The sequence below is a fragment of the Stylophora pistillata genome, chromosome 3 (assembly GCF_964205215.1).
Source record: "Stylophora pistillata chromosome 3, jaStyPist1.2, whole genome shotgun sequence".
Lineage (NCBI taxonomy): Eukaryota > Metazoa > Cnidaria > Anthozoa > Scleractinia > Pocilloporidae > Stylophora > Stylophora pistillata.
The window spans coordinates 47,418,465-47,435,003 of NC_142521.1; the positions used below are offsets into that span (position 1 = coordinate 47,418,465).

Below are 16,539 nucleotides of genomic sequence, written 5' to 3' on the forward strand. Positions count from 1 at the left end.
CGATATCTCCCTCGGATACCGACAACTCCCCTACACTTTGGGCTACGAAATTGTATTCGACAACGTAGAGTTTGCCATCTCCGGGAGATTTTCCTTCTAAACGTGAGATATCATTATCTTTGGACTCCTAGGAAAAGAAGAAGAAACAATTCCATCTTTTCTCTCTGGCCAAACATTTACGCTCGTCTCTTGAATGCGTCTCGCAATCACTTTCACGTGCACGCGAGGCGCTCGTTTTCCTTCAAATATAAACTAAAAAATATATAAATATTTTTAATAGGCTTTACCATTCAGATCGTCTCAGTTCTTGCTTTTTTTTTTTTGACACCTAACACATATAAGAGGTATACTTCGTGCTACATGGCTCTTACGCCTGCAAATTTACTCCACCAAGAGTCAATGAGAAATTCAAATGTTGCGCATGAAGTTGATCGATGGTAATGAATAATCAAACAGCTACTCACAAAAATTCATCTAGCTTTCAACTAATGTAACCAGCCCACTTTATCTCCTGATTAAGAAATGGTTTATGGAGGTTATGCCCCACTGCAAGTTTCCCCTACCATCTTTGCGAGTTCGCCCCTGAAGTAAAGTGAGTTCGCCCCCAATTCTATCAGTTCGTTTTCTGCTTATTCCAACAGAACACGTTGAACAGAATACCTTTTGCCGTAAGGAAACGAGTTGAAAGATTTTGCGAGCGAACTTGTAAGAGGTGGTGGGAGGAGAGCTTGCAATGGGGTGAAACCTCCAGACACTTAAAGAAATCGTGAAATCGTCACACAAACTTCGCTAACGTACTTAAATGTTATTTTCAACTCCAAAATAGTAGTCAGTTTATTCTATAAATAAATAGTGACTTACAGGTTGTGTTATGCTACTGAGTCTTCGAGGTGCTGGTCGTGGTTGTCGAATCCTAGGAGAAGAGGATGTTGGTTCCTCTCTCTTGGCCACCCCTACCTCCCCACCCTCTTCGTTAGGTGTAAAATCTAAAAGACTAGTCTTGTTTCCGATATCATCTTCTACCGTATCCTGGATAGACAGGATACAAAAAATTAACTAAAAACGCTGGGTAATTTCGATAACCTGCGTTACTTGTGACCTTCAAATTCTCTACTAGTGGACTAACAATACATCAATTTCAAAATAATTATTGAACACAAGGATAGAATCCGAACAGTATAAAAATGACACTTTCACACAAATCAGAGTCGAGATAAAAATATTAGACCTACTCGTTTCAAGGTTACGTTGTACAAATACATCTACAAGTAACACTGTCGTACATGAAAAAAAAAACTTTAAAAATCGTCAACGGAACTACACACTAATCGAGATCAGTTGATCAGCGGTTGGGGACCGGTCATTAATTATCACCCAAGGGGGGAGGGGGATCAGAAGAGGGTCAGAAGGGGATCAGTCGTCGCCAACAGAACATAAAGGGGAGACTACTAAAAATTGCTAGTCAGTTAACTGCCAATGATGGGGGGACGGGAAGTGTGGGGAGGGGGGGGGGTGTTATAAGAATATTACAGAGCCTCTGGTTAATTCTATCGTGACACAACCAAAATCTTCCAACCGACCGCCCCTTCCCCGCTCAGGGGATAAATAATCACTGATCCGTGTGATGTGCGATCCTCGCAGTAGATAGCGCTATTTATGCAATAGCGAAAATCAGACCTGAAAAAAATCAGGCCTGTACGGGACTCGAACCACTGACCTCTGCGATACTACTGCAGCGCTCTACCAATTGAGCTAACAAGCCAACTGGGAGCAGGCCGTTAAGTTGATTCGTAATAAACCCGTGAAAGTGATAAATGAGATGCAATGAATATATGAATATAGAAAAAAATATATATATATATGAACTTCATATATTCATTGCATCTCAATCACTGATCCGTTCTATAATGCGTAGAATAGTGTAACGACCTAGCCCAAAGCTGAACAATAGGTTTTACCTAAACAAAAAACTTACAGGCTGGTTGGATGGCATATTTGGGCTTTTCACTGTTGATCTCCTCTTCTTTCGAGAACTGTCTTTTGCCACAAAACTACAAGGTATAAAGCTGAGCTCTGAGAACTGTTCCATAACTTCCATCGATCTCTTGTTATGATGCTCGATAACGTCCTCTTCCAATTCCTGCACAACTGGAAGCTATAAAAGGAAAACGTTCATAAACAAAATGTCTGACCTAAGAAACTGTTTTAGAATCGACCAACGTTGCTTGATTCGCCACGCAATTTGAATTCAGTTTTGTAACCTCTGACCAGAAATGTATATTTTTCTCTGTTTCCCTTCCTTCAAATAGACAGCAAAGTCAACACCAAAATCAAGAATGTGTTAAACCTTTTACAACCTAACATCAGTGTGCATATTCTCCATACTGTTCTCTACACATTTCCTAAGGTGCTGTCAGGGAGAATTTGTTTAACAATCAAGAGCTTCTTTAGTTGACGACCATTTCCTTCATTCTCATTGACCTTCACAAGTGATCCAGGGGGTGAAAGCGTGAGGAGAAATTAGATGTCAATCACTCTCAGGTAGTAGTTAGTAGTATATTAATAGTTTCTGGGTAGAAAAGACCCTTCGACACGGGTCAATGCTCAAGACTACCGCTGAGCAACACCCAGTGTAGGCCGTAGAAAAGTGCCATATACGGCACAAAAATGTTCACTTGGCTTGACTTGATTTAAGACGTTTGCATCCATGTGAAATTGCAGTACCTGTAAGAGTTGGTCGTAGTCTTCGTGCACTTCACTGTACAGTTTCTTTTGTGCTAAAGCAAAGTTTTCCAGACAGTCTAGAACTAAAGCCATACACTTTTCGGTAAATCCAGGAATCTCTTCCAACAGTTGAGTGTTCAAAGCCTCGTAGTTTTTCTTGGCAAGTTCCAGCTCTTCTTTGGCCTACAAAAGATTTAAGTCCGACGGAAATCACACAGCATCCTTTACTGAAGTATAAACCTCAACCATCTTGATCTAAAGATTCTGAATTATTATCATTCTCAGTGAATTATTCCTCTCTCAAAAGGAGTCGTTATCCGGCCGAAACCGCAGCCAAGTCTACCATCTTTCACCTCATTTTACAACTCACCGCTTTCAACTTTTCCCTGTCTTTAATCTTGTCAATCTTGTTTGACTTGTGGTCGTAGTCCAAGCATTTGTCGTTTCGTTTCTGGATTAAACGCTGGGGGCCTTGGAACAAGTTGAGTAAGGTATTGAGTGGAGATAGAACCTCCGTTTGAACACTGTCCATCTGTTGAGGAATAAATTTTATTAATAAATCTGGTTCATTTACAGGCTCATTAATAAGATGTGGATGTTCGAATCCTCATAGAAACTCAGACTTTGTTTTGTACATGAAATAAACAACATCGTGCTTTAAACAACAAAATACACTTACGAATCTTGTAAGAACAGTTTCACCAATTTTCTTTTGTATTCTCAGAAAAGTAGAAACTTCAGAGCACGTCGAAGCTTCTCGATAAAAGTCACTGACATTCTGCCCTGACAACTTGTGGCAATCCATAGCTTCCTACAAACAGATGAAGCATTCTAATGTGAAGTTCAAGCCTGCTAAGAATAATTCTTTAAAACGCCCGTAAAAATGCTAACTGTTAGTATCATTGAGCACAAAATGTTGGCAGCAATAAACGACAGCGGAAAATTTGGTGGAAAATTTGGGTCGCGACACCAATTTGGCGGGAAAAAAGCGCGTGCACTGCACTTGGCTTATTTGAACGGCAACTTTTTTTACAGAATTATATTGCGTCCTTGATCTTTGAAGATAAGCAGATATCAAACCGGCTAAACATTAATTCCGAATGACCTTTCCCTACCTAGACAACCACTCTTTTCACGGCGAAAAGTTTCTAACTATTATGGTTACAGCTTATTACATTAAATGACCTTAAAATCCTCCAGGTAAACAGAAATGTTCTTCGACATCGTTTTCACTGTTTTCTCCATTATACGAAATCTTTTCTCTTCTTCAATGAACTTTTCGTCGACAGTCTACAAAGGTAACGAATAAAAAAAAAAGGTAAGCAAAAGTCCTCCTGTATCGATAAAAATTCATACACTTGTAATAGCTACAACGTGTGTATTAAGACCAACCTATGTAATTGATTGAAAAATAGCAGTTTTCAGTACGTGGTGCGAAAGAGAGCTGTGGGTTTACGGCGGTTCAAAAATAGATAATATATATGAAAATTACCGTAAAGGAGAACCAATTACCAGGGAAAACTTCTGTTTGTATTTTTTGTTAGTGTAGTTTGTCTAGTTGTTATCTGGGCGAGGTTTGATTTGTGACAACAATGAAAAGTTCCACCAGATAGAGAAACACCTTTTTTCCCCCTAAAAACCTGTTACATCCACCAATTAGCCTATTGACCAATTAGATCATCTCTTCCATCAAATACCTGTGACACAAGTCCTGTGAGCTGTGTTAGTCTCTGATTAAACCTGGATCCTTTCTTCACAACTGAATGCCAGTTGAGTTTTTGTATCATATTTGTTAAACCACTGTCCTCTACTTTCTTGTACTTGACAACTATTCGCAAATGGAAAGAAAAATTCTTACGTGCTTTTACTTCTGGACAAAAAAAGAAACTTTTACCACTAAAAATTCAAAAAAATGAAGACAGTTACACCAAGCAAACTTACCAAGATCTTTTCTCCGTTTAAATTCATTGATGGCGTTCGCCACATCAGTCATGACTGATATCGCCTTTATCAAGTTGTACTTGTCTCGGTGGATTTCAGCCGTGTACTGTTGGAAAACAAGAAAAATTAATTTAACAGAATTCGACGGCGCAGTTGAACTACATCGAGGAAACGTGTCAAGGCATTTTGCAACCGGGGAAGTGGGTTGGGGCTCATCACGAACCAAGCTAGGCGCATACACCCTCTGAAATTTCCCAGAATGTCCATTCTGCAGTTTGTTGGCACAAGCATTCATCTTTGAATTCATTACAATGTCCAGTGAGGCCGTGAAAATGCACAAGTCGACAGAAGTTCACAAAAAAATCCCAAAATACATCATTTCGCTCAGCTGGATCCTAATGAGACGATTTAAGAAAAGACAAAGGAGCTGAATGTTTTGCGAAGACAATTATCTAACGTATTATTATCTCACCGAAAGGTGATAAGCTTTGCCCTCCTGAAAAAGTGTTTTACTGCTACAGTCCCCTTCCCATGTGCTCTGCGCTGCCTATATTTAAACCGAAATCTTAACACCACCCCCTATCAACCCTTTTCAACAAACTGAAAGGGTGGGGAGAGTGTCGGAGATCTCGAAGTTCAGCAGTTTAGGGAGGGGTACTCAGAGTACCTTAAGCAACTCATTCAATAAGAGCGGATACTTGAGAACTCTCTGGACCGGCTTAATCAGAAACGATGACAAGTTCCAACATCGCGTGTGTTCCCTAACAAGAGCAAGCAAGAATACAAAAGATTAGAAGAGGATAACAACGCATCCAATATGAAGTAAAACGTTCTAAATCATTCCCCAGGGAAATTAAACTATCGGCGGTTGAGATTTCCTTGTTATTATCATCAACAAGTGGAATTTATCAACCGAGCACAATTGGCCGCCCTGCGTTCAATTCGCTGCCGATTAAATCTGCCACTGTGAAAGAGTAGGTGACCAACTCCTCGGTCTATGTTGCGTCATACGATCTCTCCTTGAGGATAACTCTGATCAAGAGTTTCTTGTTCTTCAAATACCCTTTTCATTACCTAATTTTGTCCAGACACTTTGTAAAGGCATCTTGTATATCTGGTATTTCTTCATACTGCAAACGCAATTATAAAAGGTATTAGTCTATCATATTACGATAAGCTATAATTGTGCTTTACGCCAGGAACTCAACAATATGCAGTCTAGTTTTCACTGGATTATAAGCATCGGGTTATGCAAGTAATCGGAAAAATTGAACCTGTTCCAATTCGCCCGACTAAGATTCCTTTAAGCTTACGGCTCCGCTTGCGTCTTTAATTTTGTATGTTCACTGGCTCGGAAGCACTCTCTCAACAAAGACAAGAAGTCCGTCGCCAGTGAAAACCAGCTTTATATGATGCACAGTTTTACCTTTTCCACGAGCGAGATAGCATCATCGTGATTTCTACAATACACAGCGTAAACCTCCTTCATTTCGTCAGCAATATCCACAAAGCACTTTCCTATGGAGATGGAGAAGTAACTCTTAACTACTTGATCATCACATTTAAATTGACTTTAGTTGCTAAAATGAACACCCCGACCCAAGCCTCCCTCGCTCTTTCACTTTTCCGCTACTATTGCACCGTTTGCTCCTTTTTACAAACAGAACGCCTGGAACTGGCCAAACCATTGTAAAACTAGCATCCACGGACACACAATAAGCACATTACCAAGTTCTTGATCATTTCCTTTCGTATTATCGACAGCGTTTTCTAAGCTGGCTAGAAGTTTCTGTGAGGTTTTCAGGACACTCTCGATATTACCAAACAATCCTTCGCAGTCGAGATCCTTCACCTGTGGAAAACAAATCACAGCATACAAAATTATTTCTGAGCTACAAAACCTTCTCCTTTGCTTCTTTCGGAGAGTGTGGATTATTTGGTAGGAAAGTATGCCAGGTCTTGAGCAACACAACTGTGTAAGAGGTCCTAGGGTCTAACGCTAATAATGAATACCAGACCCCTAGCAAACCTCTCCCCGACTCGTCTCCAATCTTCCCGCGGGTAGAGAAACGCGCGTCTTGAGGCGCTGATAATGAAGGCCCTAACTATGCTTTGAGGAATATGACTTCTTATTTGTACATGCAACCGGAACTAACCTGAGAGTATTGTAGCTCACGAAGAAAATAATTCACACAAAGCTCAAGGTCACTACAGTAATCCTTCTCTGTATTAATAAGTTCAGTCACAACTCGCTGCCTCTGCTCTGCCATGTGCTTTTGACTTGATGCTGCTGGCTTTTCTGTTAGACTGTACAAGGAAGCTGTTGTGGAATAACAAATATCATCATTTACCCCTTTTAAGAAAAAGCCTCAAATTCGCATCGTTCCTTTGCATGTGTATTCAAAACAAGTCCCGTGTGGTTTCCTCGAATATCACGTCCTACGTACAAAGTTTTCGTTATGGACCCAACAGATGCTTCCAAAATTAATTAAAAGTCTGCCAAAGTAAAACTTCTCCGAGATTTCTCCAGTTTTCGTCTGTAGATCCGAATAGTAAGGAGTACCGAATTTCAATTTCATACACTCTTGCATGGTATTGTGAGTTTTTTCCTTCTCATATCGACCTGTTTGATTGCCACTGTATTCAGATTGCTGAGGAAGGTTACATGTAGCTTACTAAAGAACCTTATCTGGTGGTCATCGTAATCCAAACGAAAGCCACGCTTTCAGCCTCGTTTTATGGTTTGCGGAATTAAGCCAAACAATACCTTCTAATTCAGTGATTTTTGTTCTAATCTTGTCCACAAGCTGGGCACAAACTTCAAGATTTTCCATAACCTCCTTCTTTCTATTCTCTTCTACTACACCAAGTAACATTTCAAGACTTCTCTGACTCCGGATTTGTTTCTGAAAATTTCAGGATATAAAAACATTTACTAAAAAGAAAGGCGTTGAAAAATTATTACGGCACACCCAATGTAGGAGGGTCACAAGTTTATAAGTTCATTAGTATTGTAACTGTTTCGTGCTATCCTCGGTAGATAAAGTTGGATTTTATTTGATTGATTTAACGTCAATTCTTTTCTTTCACTGATTATTTCTTAATCGAGCGATAGTCGAAAAGCAGGGACTGCTAATGGTAGTCTGGCTGATCTATTGTTATCAACTCATAGTTGATAACAAACCAATTGTTTCACTTTCCCAGAGACGCAGCACAACAGCCTTTTTCCAATAATAATCATGTCACTCAGTTACAACATATAAGTTGGTATGTGACAAGCCTCCTTCATCTAGGATCAGTTAAATATGTATGTCAGAGTGTCCCGCGTGAGAATAAAGAAGAAAAAATGGCAAGTATGAGCTTGGTCATCGAACGTAAACAGATGGAAGATGGAGTAAGTTTCTGAAGAAACAATCGAAACTTCAGCTTTGAAACTCTTTACGGTGGCCAATTTACTTTATCAACTAAGTTGATAAAACCAAAATCATCCAACCTGTGCATAGAGAACTAAAATATGGAATGTTACTGGCCAACATTACAATTCCAATTACTACCCACATCTAGGTCAGCTTCCAAGTCTCCTATTTTAACCTTCAGCATTTTCTTCCGGTGTGACTCCATCAAAAACACCTGCTCATCTGAAAGGGAACATCACACGTTGCGAATACAGACCTTGTAAACTCGTGCACATGCCAACAGTTACTCGACATTTATTTCCATTTATGCTTTTCAAAGACGTTAGAACGCTTAATCATACAATGTATAACCTACTCAATAATACAATTTCACAGTTCTCAAAACCGTGTCATATTTTAACCACCACTTGTCATTCAATCACCTCCACTCGACTTTGTGTATTGGCTTTAACTTTCCAGTGGCATACATGTGCAGCTTCAGATTTCACTTTGAATCTGTACCACCTAAGAACTGATCTAAAGCAATTTTCTCTTTCGGATGCTGATACATTTCTTTGTGATAATTAAAGAGAATTAAAGAGAATTTGGTGTAAGATCAAGACAACAACCTGCTGCTGTCCATTTTTTGTTTTTGTTTTGTTCTCTGTTACTGTTTTGCTTTTTTTTTTTTCACAAAGAACACTTATAATGGAAGTTCAGGGTTAAAATAATTAGGACTTTGAAACTCCCTCATTAAGTATAATTATGTTCTTGCTGTATTCTGTAAAATATAAAAACTAGGATTTTTCAAAATGATATTCAAACCTTGGAGATGTTTTAGTTCTTCCTCCCATTCGGTTATCTTTTGCTGGCTCTGTGAAACCTTAGCCTCCATTTCCCTCTGCTTTACAGGGTCAGTCATGACAAGCTAAAGATACAAGGTAAAAATGGAACATTTCACACGTTCATACAGGTAACCATACAGTATAGGGCTTAATATATCATGCTTACAAGTTACTCTGCAGAGTTTCACAAGCCATAATAGCAAAAGTCAGTCAACAAATAATTGAACCTGAATAGACTGCCTTTAAAACTAGACAATGAACTAACTTTAAGAAAGATTAGAACCCATGACACACTGCTTTAAGACCCAGTGTTACCATTTATTATCATGTTGTAATTGAGTACAGTAAACGTTAAGTGTTCTCCCAAAATCATAGACTGTTCAAGGAATAGAGTTAATACACACTATAAGTTGGACAAGAAGTATTGGAAAAAGGAAAGACTTGCTTTTCTTCAAGCTACTCTGTGAATCTTAACAGTGCTATATGATGCAATTAACAAAATGCCTGGAACAGGTTATCAAAATCAAAATAAATATAAAGAAAAGATCTGTACCTGAGAAATTGTTTTAAAACCAGTGTAAACTTTCATTTCTTTCTGTTGACAAACAAAAAACGATTCAATTCAACACAAGGAATTAAATTTAATAACAATGTAAGCATGTGACAAACTGAATTTACTTTACTTTGAAGCTCATTTGACATGTTTGGGAGGACAGCAATGAAACTATAACAGTTACTGTAACATCCTAACGAGCTCTTTTTAGGTATTTAAATACTATACTCTCCAAATTTACAGCTGCTTCTTTACATGATAAATTTCAAAACATGCCATCACATACCTAAGTCTTGTTTGTTGTTGTGCCAGTTCATCAAATTTATAAGCTTTATCAGTGCTTCTTTTCTACTTCAATTTGCACCATTCTATTGTCTTTACTTTACCTTCAGATTCTCTTCTGCTTCTGCAATCCTTTCCTGCAGTGCTGTTAGGCCTGGAACATCCATTTCATCTGTTGGACTGCCACCTAAAAGAATGCACTATTTTGTAATAACTACATGATCATGCACTGCAATCCATCAGCTGATATAAGAACACCATTGAAAATACATTCCTTGAGACACTTTTTGAACAGGTCAATAAACAAAAAAACCTGTATAGCTATCTAAAAACAATTAATTTCCCACAAACCTTTGTTTACAGACTGTTGATCACTTTGTGTAAAGCTGCTGAACTTCTTCTGGTTTAACTGTTCCAGACTGTTTGAACGTCTCAGATTCTGCTGACCCTGAATATCAAAGAAAACAGTTAAACAGCATTATACAAAATAATACAGCAATATTATTGATCATTCAGTTCTTTCCTCTTCTTCATTTCTGAAGTTGGAAACACAGCTTTACAAACCTGGCGTGCACCTATTATTTCAGGAATACTTGAGTGGTATTAGACCTGCATGGCCCAATATTTCACAGCATGATAAGCAGCATTTAATCAGGGGTCAGAGTTCAAGCTCTTACCGGGGTCAATTTGTTGTTAGTTTGGGAAAGACAACTGCCTCTCACACAACATTTATTAAACCTCTCTCTAATTAGCAGTATAGATGGGTATTAGGCAGACATACTGTCAACAAATCTTGAGAAAATACTATGGGAGCAGCTAACACACGCCAGCATGTTATACCAAAGAGGGAGAAGCAAAACTCCTACCATAGGTAATACAGTGTAATCCTGCATTAGCTAGAGCGCATTGGACCACTTGGTTCATGAGCAAGAATTCACCTGGCAGATGTTGGTGTTTCATGCCAAACTCATTCCCAGGGTCTCTCATCTTCCCACCCCCTGGAACGAGAGATGGCTGTACAGGTTCTCTTCTCTCACTCCAGGGGGCAGAAAGATGAGAGACCCTGGGAACAAGGTTGGTTTCATGCTTGTCAAAGGAAGAGACTTGTGACTTTGGTCATGTAAGATAAGCCCCCAGATGTGCATCATGCTGTTGGGAGTCTGTTGTCTCTTATAATAGTTCTACCTAACTTAAGTTGAAAATATCTAGCTACCCAAACTTAATTACTTTCTCTCTTACATCACCACTGTCCACCATGTCTTTCCAATACACAGAATGTGGCTTAGCTAGGGGTTTTGATTTATCTTCCAGCCTCGACTTGGAAGATTCTCCTAGGGTCACACCAGCATGTCTTGAACTTTCCAATGCAGACTGAATATTGTGTGGCTTTCCATTCTGTTTGATGTATTTCAAATCCAACTGGTGCTGATGATCTTTTCCTTTTAACATTGAGCCCTTCCCATTTAAGTGACCTTGAGTAAGTCCCTTTGAATTGTGAGCTGGTAGTGTGCTACTACGCATGTGAATTTTATGACTACTATTTCGTTTTGGGGGAGGGGGTGCTGGTCGTCTGGGTGTGATTGGAGAATCATCTGATGCACTTGATTCATTGTTTCTATCCTCCAATCCTCTTTGAGGCAAGGGCAAAAGTGGTGAAGGTAGTGAAGTGCAGTTCCCTGACAGCAAATCAAATTCATCATCAAAATCACCGCTTGTACTTTCAAGTGACATATGTCCACTATTACCACTTCGTTTATCAGGCCAAGTTCTGGGTGAATTTTGATAACTTGAAGGATGAAACTGAGAATGCTTATGTGAAGTTACAGTCTCTGAGGAAAAATATTCAGCCCTCTCTTTTGCATTTGACATTGTAACTCTTCCATGTGATGGCAAAGTAACTACAGAACTAACCACAGTTTGGTGACTTTTGCTTGTGGAGGGTTCTTGTCGGCTTTCACCACCTAAGTATTTCACTGAATAACTTTGGGTTGGTTTGGTTCCAATTGCTGGCCTTGATTTGAATATAGGTTTATCTATTTGCATAGTTTCAGAAGTATATTTAGAGGTAGGTAGGTTAGATGGTAGAAGTGTGGGAGTTGGATCCAAAGTGAAAGATGAATCTAAAAGATAATTGTAAGATTTTCTATCCTTTCCTGGGGAGGATTCAACAGAACTGTTCCCTTGTTGACCCTTGTGCGATGCACTAAAATAACTTGCATCAGACACCAAGTTGTCAAATAAAGCAGAGAAACTTTCATCAGATGCAAGTCTTTGTGTCCTCCTTTGAAGTTTCCTATCTGAAAACTCAGTGCTTATGTCATAAATAGGTTCTAGATATGCAGCAGGGCAAGCACCACAAATTCCATTATCCAGCTGGCCCTCTATCCAGTTATCGTCGTCAATGTCAAGAACAGTCACAACATCTCCTTTATTCAACTCAAGATCTCCTGAATACAATGCAGTAAAATGAAACATTGCCTTTCCTTTCATTCCACGCTTCCATTCAACATTAGGAATGATTGCACTGCTTTGGTCTCTGGGTTTGGAATATGAATCCACAAATGAAAAGAGTTCATTTTCAAAGGTATTTTGCTCTGGTGGTAAGTCAACTTCAACAGCAACAAAGCTTGAAGGAAAAAGACCAACAATTCCATTGATTTCTCCTTCCATCCATTGTGAATTCAAACGTTTACGAAGAAAGATATGGTCACCTTCACGAAATGTTAATTCCCCTGCACTTTCCCCAACGAATGGGTACACTGCACGGGCACATGGCCTCTCAAAAGATTTGATGTAACTCTTTGGGAAGAGCCCAATCCTTCCATTGAACGAGCCTTCCATCCAGTCTTCATCAACATCTTTAATAACCTCTATTAGAGCATCACTCGGAAAGGTAAGCTCACTGTCATTTCGAGCGCAAAATGCAAAAGCAGTCTCCACCACAGATCTATCAGGACTGCTCTGCTTGGCTAAAATATCATTGAGTTCATTGCCTATATGCTGCCTTGATGGTGCATGTTTGTGTTCTCTTTTATCCTTTAATCCATTTTCTAATCTTTCTGTATAGGTAACAGGAAACCAACCAGTTTCTCCCTTATAACTGGCTTCCAACCAGTGCTTATTAATGTATTGAGTAATTCTTATGATGCCTCCTTGTGGAACAGAGAGTTCACCAGGATTTTCTGCCTGGAAAGAGTATAAAGCCCTTGCAAGAGTGCCTTCCATGGATAGGGACACATAACCACGCTCTGTGAAGAAGTCACAATAATGAATAAGATTTTATTATCAATCAAGAAATCATGGGAAATATAACCCCAACACATGCATGTACTGTAACTGTATAGAAAGAGGAAAATAGCCCTTGCTAGTCTCCAATATAAGAGAGAACTTCAGAGCATCTTTTAAGGCTAAAATCACCTTGAAATTACTTTAAGGTGATTTAATCACAAAAAAGCCTTTCAAGCTAAAATATTAGAATTAAGGTTATGAGTCAATAAATTATAATCACAACGATCAATCAAGGAAGCACTTTCACCATTTTTAAGGCACGAGGTGAAATCAGCCGAAAATCGCACTAAGTTCCAAATAATGTCAAAAAAGTTATTTCATTCTTTCTAACCAAAATATATGTCTTTCCTTTTTGGACAAAATTTAGCAATTCAGTAGTATAGCTGATTTTACATTCTGACCCTACACAGCTGTAAGCTCATACTTTTTGTCAAGCAGTATTTAACACACTTTACTTCTCTAAAACCAGGTCAAATATGATCAATTAAGTTTGTCATATGCCTCATAATTTTCCTTTGCAGCATAATTTCCATTTTTGTTGTTGTTGCACCCTCCCATAATCCCTTATTCCCTATCTAATAAAGTTGTGAGCTTACACAAAACTGAGCCCTGTTCACACTTTTCTCTACTTTGCTTCTACAATCACAGCACTTGTTGTGACAGTATTGTCACGTAATTTGCAAATATTAATTATCATTTGTTTAATTTGAACACCTGTTAAGTGTAAGTTACATCCAACAATAGCTTGGAATTTGAAAATCGCAAATCCTACACCAACATAACCTAAGTACGTGTAAATCATGTGTATAACATTGCCATTTCTTAACAAACCACAAGTTCATTATCGCATGACGATATCAATCGTCATTAAAAACATGTATATAATGCATCAATTTGAAGGAGTCTGTATAACATTTAGCGTACCACGAAATTGTTTTGATTACCCTTACTAATTCCACCGCCATGACTATACTCCAAACATGATTTATCTTGCTCTCGGTTAAGCATCTCAATCGCTTGGTCAAACGAATACCGGTTTCCTGTTCAACTACGTAAGCACAACAATTATTGAGATAGAATAAATATATGAAAATCATATATTTTGAACTGCGGTATTTGACGTATGATGGACGATCCTCGCAGTAGATAGCGCTATTTGAGCAATAGCGAAATTCAGACCTGAAAAAAATCAGGCCTGTACGGGACTCGAGGTCAGGTGGGTCAGTGGTTCGAGGATCGTCCATCATACGTCAAATACCGCAGTTCAAAATATATGATTTTCATATATTTATTCTATCTCATTTATCACTTTCACGGGTTCCTTACGAATCAACTTAACGGCCTGCTCTCAGTTGGCTTGTTAGCTCAATTGGTTAGAGCGCTGCACTAGTATCGCAGAGGTCAGTGGTTCGAGTCCCGTACAGGCCTGATTTTTTTCAGGTCTGAATTTCGCTATTGCTCAAATAGCGCTATCTACTGCGAGGATCGTCCATCATACGTCAAATACCGCAGTTCAAAATATATGATTTTCATATATTTATTCTATCTCATTTATCACTTTCACGGGTTCCTTACGAATCAACTTAACGGCCTGCTCTCAGTTGGCTTGTTAGCTCAATTGGTTAGAGCGCTGCACTAGTATCGCAGAGGTCAGTGGTTCGAGTCCCGTACAGGCCTGATTTTTTTCAGGTCTGAATTTCGCTATTGCTCAAATAGCGCTATCTACTGCGAGGATCGTCCATCATACAACAATTATTGTAGCGAAGAACTTGAGGTAAGAATGAATTTTAATTATTTCTTGGCTATGGCAAGCACGTATATAATTTAATTTCACCATAGTGGAAAGCGAGAGGTCACCCCAGACTGCTGGGGATTAGACATTACTGTAAAAAATCGTCGCTTATTACTTTTCGCAAATACAGATCATTCTTTTGATTTCGATCTCTAATTTGCCGGGTGAAGCTATCCTTGTCTGTGCGAGAACAGATGCAATAGGCAAAATTTTCAAGCGTATCTTAGTTTAACTTGTATAGAAGAGTTATCTCTATATGTCAGCATAGATCAAGAAGCGCAATTGACCCTTTAGAGACGAATAAGCTGCGAGAAATCTTATCTAACGAAACCCAATTAACTCGAGTAATCTATTTTTCACGTTCGTCGTACCTTGCAAGTCCACTAAACAGAAGACATCCCCGTCACTGGATAAGGAGAAGCTTGTACAGAACCATACCTAGGAATTCTATGAAGCCAAAATACGGTTAAAATGAGCCAAAGAGGCCAAAAGTTTCATTTTTGAACGCATACCTTCGCCTCTCCAGTGTTATGTTTTGGCACTTTGAGAAAAACACTCATTTCTGGTCAGTTTACAAATTTCTCTTACCCAGGTTGCTCGCAATACCAGCAATCAATGCGAATCTTTCCCAGTCTCCCCCTGTAAAAAGGGACATCCTCGCACACTTCAAACAACAAGAGGAAGATCTGGTGGAAATAATAGAGAATGTATGCTGATTTGTTTTTGGTTATTAAAATCCTCTCGTATACCAAACTGAAATTTCAATAACTATTCCACGTACGAACTCCACTCTCCTTCGAGGATTCTTTGCATCGTGAAATGGACTTTGTGGTACTTCAGGTATTGCTCTTTCTTAGAGCATGTCGATGGGACTCAGGTTGCCTCTGTAGTCAGGATCATTGTGAATTCGTGTGAATTTTTCTTTACAGTTCATCAGCAAATTTCTTCGCTGGGATGTGTTTTCCCCGGTTTGAATCTGTATTACTCTGTAATTCGCTTACTCAAGAGGACACGAATGCTTTTAAGTTGCGGGACGCCGTTATGGATCCTGATCAAGGTAATGAAGCTATCAGTAAAAAAATTGACAAAAGGTAAACCGTAGCTTGGATTTATCCTGTAGGGATTTGGTTAAGCGGCTTGCAAGAAAAACTGCTGGTGGTACCAAGCGCGGAATGGTGAGCTGCTTTGGGGGACCTACTCTAGTCTTTGCTCTGACGAACTAAACTGTGTAAGAGCAGACATCTGTTTTGGAGCCTGCGGGCGCATGATCCACATGCAACTTGTGATGCGTCATTGATAACGCATAACACTGGGAGCTCAACTGCATTTCTTTCATTTATTCCCTTAAAAGGTGAAATACAACTTTCCTGGGCTGCAAGAGGTACTTAGTAATCCTAGTCTAACCCAACTGCTAAAGCTTTTGCAGTCCATCTTTAGTCTGACAATAAACGCTGCTGCAAACCCAATTAGATCGTAAATACGGCCATCCTTTAACGCTAGCGCACCGCGTGGAACTCTGGGAATAGAGCGCCTTAGAGTTCCACAAGGCACGCTAACATCATTTTCATTTTTCTTAGTTTTTGTTTTGACTCGCGCTAAGGACTTTGCCGTAAACGAAGGGACTTTAAGCAGTCAGGACGGCAACGCCACGGAAGACGTCGATTAAAAAATGAGTTTAAACTTTTAGTTAGAATTTCGAAAATGGCTGCATGTGTTTAC

At 39.2% G+C, this 16,539-nt stretch overlaps 1 protein-coding gene across 4 annotated transcripts in view; it reads right to left on the minus strand.

The window, feature by feature from the left end:
• The window catches only part of LOC111345436 (dynamin-binding protein), a 17,238-nt gene extending 1,823 nt beyond the window's left edge, over positions 1-15,415 (minus strand). Inside the window, exons 1-23 of one of the 4 annotated variants that reach the window (XM_022952713.2) lie at positions 15,333-15,415; positions 15,192-15,267; positions 10,968-12,988; positions 10,092-10,188; positions 9,845-9,927; positions 9,459-9,500; positions 8,886-8,988; positions 8,224-8,303; positions 7,433-7,571; positions 6,822-6,985; positions 6,394-6,517; positions 6,092-6,183; positions 5,740-5,795; positions 5,333-5,426; positions 4,666-4,771; positions 4,422-4,552; positions 3,910-4,014; positions 3,404-3,535; positions 3,095-3,256; positions 2,725-2,907; positions 1,976-2,155; positions 862-1,029; positions 1-127 (exon numbers count right to left, since the gene is read on the minus strand). The exon at positions 1-127 is cut by the window's left edge and continues 1,823 nt beyond it. In XM_022952713.2, the coding sequence (XP_022808448.2) occupies positions 1-127; positions 862-1,029; positions 1,976-2,155; positions 2,725-2,907; positions 3,095-3,256; positions 3,404-3,535; positions 3,910-4,014; positions 4,422-4,552; positions 4,666-4,771; positions 5,333-5,426; positions 5,740-5,795; positions 6,092-6,183; positions 6,394-6,517; positions 6,822-6,985; positions 7,433-7,571; positions 8,224-8,303; positions 8,886-8,988; positions 9,459-9,500; positions 9,845-9,927; positions 10,092-10,188; positions 10,968-12,965 (4,366 nt within the window). In that variant the 5' untranslated portion in view covers positions 12,966-12,988; positions 15,192-15,267; positions 15,333-15,415. Of the gene's footprint in view, positions 128-861; positions 1,030-1,975; positions 2,156-2,724; positions 2,908-3,094; positions 3,257-3,403; positions 3,536-3,909; positions 4,015-4,421; positions 4,553-4,665; positions 4,772-5,332; positions 5,427-5,739; positions 5,796-6,091; positions 6,184-6,393; positions 6,518-6,821; positions 6,986-7,432; positions 7,572-8,223; positions 8,304-8,885; positions 8,989-9,458; positions 9,501-9,844; positions 9,928-10,091; positions 10,189-10,967; positions 12,989-15,191 lie in introns of those variants that run through there. The other 3 variants (XM_022952714.2, XM_022952715.2, XM_088754063.1) reach the window with 3 other exon arrangements.
• Positions 15,416-16,539: the final 1,124 nt, after the last annotated feature.